General features: G+C 62.1%; 1 protein-coding gene across 1 annotated transcript; it reads right to left on the bottom strand.

Annotated features, from left to right (window-relative positions):
• Window positions 1-180: 180 nt before the first annotated feature.
• On the bottom strand, window positions 181-2,414 carry LOC105515152 (unconventional myosin-XV-like). The gene is made up of 7 exons (XM_011946933.1): window positions 2,186-2,414; window positions 1,956-2,030; window positions 1,492-1,588; window positions 1,123-1,226; window positions 904-967; window positions 664-741; window positions 181-532 (listed from the first exon to the last, which is right to left on the bottom strand). The coding sequence occupies exons 1-7, from the start codon at window positions 2,317-2,319 to the stop codon at window positions 308-310; spliced, it is 777 nt and encodes a 258-aa protein (XP_011802323.1). The 5' UTR covers window positions 2,320-2,414; the 3' UTR covers window positions 181-307.
• Window positions 2,415-3,719: the final 1,305 nt, after the last annotated feature.

Here is a 3,719-nt window from a genome sequence, read left to right as displayed (position 1 = left end):
TTTTTTTTTTTTTTTTTTAAATAGAGATGGGGTCTCTCTATGTTGCCTAGGCTGGTCTCAAACTCCTGGCTTCACACGATCCTCCTGCCTTGGCCTGCCAAAGTGCTGGGATCACAGGAGTGACCCACCATGCCTGACCATAGCTGTTCATCTAATGCCATCTTAGGGGTGGCAGCTTGGAGGCACAGACATCGGGAGAGCGGAGAAGCTCTAGGTCTCAGCTTTCCCATCTCCACAGTGGGGCTCTACCTGCTTTTCAGGGCAGCCCAGTGCTCTGTAGTCGCCTACACACAAGCATTTGGCGTCATCACCACTGCCCTGATTCTGCAGACCCAGCACCCCGGATGACCCCTGCCCATGGGGAACCCACCTCTGAGGAGGAGAAGCAGATGTTGCCCAGCTGCAGGACGGCGGCCAGCACAGCCCAGACGGCATTCAACTCCTCCGGGCACAAGCCCAGCCCCTGCAGTGCCTTCACCAGCCCCTCAAAGTCCTGGGCATCCTCCTTGCCTTGGAGACTGCAAGCCTGGCCCTGTAGGGCACAGCAGGGGTGAGGGGGCGGGGCCTGCCACCCCATAGCCTCCTGCTACTTCTCAGACCTCTGGGCCAAGATCCTCCTCTGGGCAGGCCTTCTCCCCGCCACACCACAAGGGCTCCCCATACCTGGTTGAGGTAGTAGTAAGTCTCTGGTCCCTGCAGGGAGAGCCGCTCCCGCTCTATGGAGTCCAGCCCTGCCAGCAGCTCGTAAAAAACATGGAAGCTCCGCTCAGCCTGGGCCTTGGGGGCAGGACTGGCTTAGGGGCTCAGTGCCCTAGGGGCTCAAAGGCCACACCCTGACAGTGGCACCCTCTGCCCTTCCTACTCTGGGAACTGGGGAGGGGTGGATAGAAGGGCCGCCCTTACCTGAAACACCACCCTGGAGGTCTCAAGTAGATAATGAGACACAGAGGCTCCCACGATGGCTCCTCTGTGGGCACAGAAGATGGGTGAGTGCCCAGGATGCAGACCACCCAGGGGCCCCGTGCACAAGAAGCCCTACCAGGGTCTGGACCCCAGGGAAGCAGCCCAAGGACCCAGCAAGGGTAAGTGATCGTAGGTGCCCCCTGTAACCCTGCCACTCACTGCTGTAGGTAGAGGCAGAAGACCTGGCCGAAGCGGCTGGCATTGGCATTGAGGATGGTCTTGGCATGGCCAAAGCTGTTGAGTATGGGCAGCACATCCTCCACCTGCACAAGGAGGGGTCTTCAAGCATCCCTGGGCAGCAGTAGCCCCCACCAGCAGGCATCCCAGCTAGGGGCAGGTCCAGGGAGGCGTCAGTCCCATCAGAAAGGGCAGTGCCTTCAGCTGACCCCAGGGGACGCCAGAGGCCTGGAGACCCCCCCCCTCTCCTGGCTGAAAGGAGAAAGATAATCCCTCGGACATGGTCAGCTGTCTCCTGGAGGAAGACAGAGGGCCAGCTCGGCCATGAGGTGCCTCCAGCCTGGCCCTCACCTGACACCCTCGGTTCCCCGTCTGATCCTGCTCCAGGCTGCTTAGGAATTGCACGATCTTTTTGGAGGCTTCTGTCTTCCCTGAGCCGCTGTGCCCACTGCAGTGGGAGGAGCTAAGGATGTGTTGGTTGGTAGGGTCTCCAGGGAGGAGCACGTAGGACCACCCCACTGAATCCAGGAAGTGGGATGTGCCACCCAGAAGTGACAGCTAGCCTGGAGAGACCCTCAGAAATGTGGAAAGATAGTCCCAGGGCATGGAGAGACCTAACAGAAAGAAAAGTCCCCAAGATGCCACATTCCAGGGGCTCATGCGATGGTTTCAGCTGGGAGCTCGGCTCTGTGGAGTCCAGAACTGTAGCTCAGCAATGGAGCAGGCCAGTGGCTTCCAGGGAAGACCTCAGGCCCCACCCCATCAACCCTCAGCGTGGCCCGTGGGTTCAGCCATGCAGGATGGCCACCACTCACCGCAGGAGGATGCATGGGTCCTGCCCAGTATGCTGAGCCAGGTCATAGGCTGATGCCACGATGGCAAAGATGTGTCTGAGGGAGATGAGAAGGTTGCCAGACATGGGGACCTGGGACCCTCCGAGGTATAGCAGAGGTACTCACAGGCCCTGGGACCTCAGTCAAGGGGACATGCAGGGACTGGGCTGCCTGGGAGGTGAGCAGAGGGTCAGTGGGGCAGAGTCACATACGGGGTGGTGCTGAGGGCCTTCCTGGGGTGGTAGCTTGCTTGGACCTCAGGTGAGAAGAGAGGCAAGGGCCGGTGGGGGTTCAAAACAAGCAAGAGGGGCCCCCCAAAAGTCTGGGGAGGAAAACAAGCTGTCATCAGAGTGTGGAGGGAGCAGGGGGAATGTAAACAGAGCCCAGCCCCCCAGTCCTGCTCTGCAGGGCTCCAGAGAGGGTTCAGCGCCCAGCCCGGGGAAGAAGAGGAAAGAGAACCTCCAGGGGTGCTGGGGAGCCCTCTGTCCCCAGAGGAAAGGGGATCCCGGCCCACTGTCCCTCCCCGTGGCTCCCCATACGTAGATTCGGCCCAGGTGAAATCTCTTCTTGAGGCAGAGCAGCACAGAGCTGTCACACATCAGCCTGTGGGGACAACAGGGTGGAGGGATGACAAATTGTGGCTGCAGGACGTTGTGAGTTAGTTCTGCTGCCCACTACAGGGACACTTCCGGCAAGTCATTCAACCTCCCAGAGCCTGATCCATAAAATGAGGGCTGGGCTGTCAAGTAATGGGGAGGCTACAAGTAGGGCTGGCGCTGACCCAGAAGGAAGCTTTGTACTAATTAGAAAGGCAGTCCTGGGGAGGTAGCATCTGTCGCCCCTCACCTGCCCCTTCCTGCCAGGAGGGTTCAAGCCCATCCTTCTAAGGATTCAATAAGGGTCTACACGCAATTCATAAAGATGAGGGCAGGGTGGGTATGAGGAGCTGTGAGCCGGGGACGGCAGCTTTGGCACCGAGCCCGCTCACCGCAGGCGGGCCAGGTCCTCCATGTCTTCTAGACCGTCTTCGAGGCTCCTGCCCTCGGCACCGGGGAAGGGTGGCGCCTCCAGGCCCGGCCCGCGGCTTAGCTCCAGGTCCCTCTCCAGCACCGCCTCGTCCTCATCCTCGGGTTCCCACCGCTCCCTCAGGGACCCGCGGAGGCCCGGGTCTCCCTCCTGCTGCAGGCGGGTCTCCAGGGCGAGTCGGGGCAGCAGCACGGCGGCGCCAAGCCTAGGACCCTTGCGGGGACCGGAGCCCTGCGCCCAGTGCACCGGGGGCTCGTCGTCCAGGATCTCCGACTCTGCCTCACTGCTGGAGCCGCTCTCGTCGAGCGAGGGCCCGTCGGGGGCAGTCGGGGCGAGGAGGGAGCCGCGACGAAGCCCGGACACCCCTTCCCCACTCGCCCTGCGCTCCTCACTGTGCCCCCCTGCCCCTGCACGAGGCCAACCTCGGCCTTCCCCCGTGGGGGCATCTGTGGACGCTTCTTCAGAGCTGCGGCTGCTCGACGCCCACCCTGCCCTGTGGATCCTGGGGAACACGACTGCGAACTTGGGATCTGGAGTCCCGTCCTCCTGATCGAAAGTGTCGTCGGGGACTGGGCTTGTCCGGACCTGCGGGGGGCGCGAGAGAACGCCAGGAGGAGCCCTCGGCGTTCCCAGCCCTGCTAAGCCGGCGAGGCGCAACGCTAGACGGTACCGCAGCCCGGGCTCAGGGCGCCGCCCCTCGTCCCCTCTCTCGCGGCCCCG

Source organism: Colobus angolensis, unplaced genomic scaffold (assembly GCF_000951035.1).
Source record: "Colobus angolensis palliatus isolate OR3802 unplaced genomic scaffold, Cang.pa_1.0 Scaffold1, whole genome shotgun sequence".
Taxonomy (NCBI): Eukaryota; Metazoa; Chordata; class Mammalia; order Primates; family Cercopithecidae; genus Colobus; species Colobus angolensis.
This window is presented reverse-complemented; position numbering and strand designations above follow the sequence as displayed.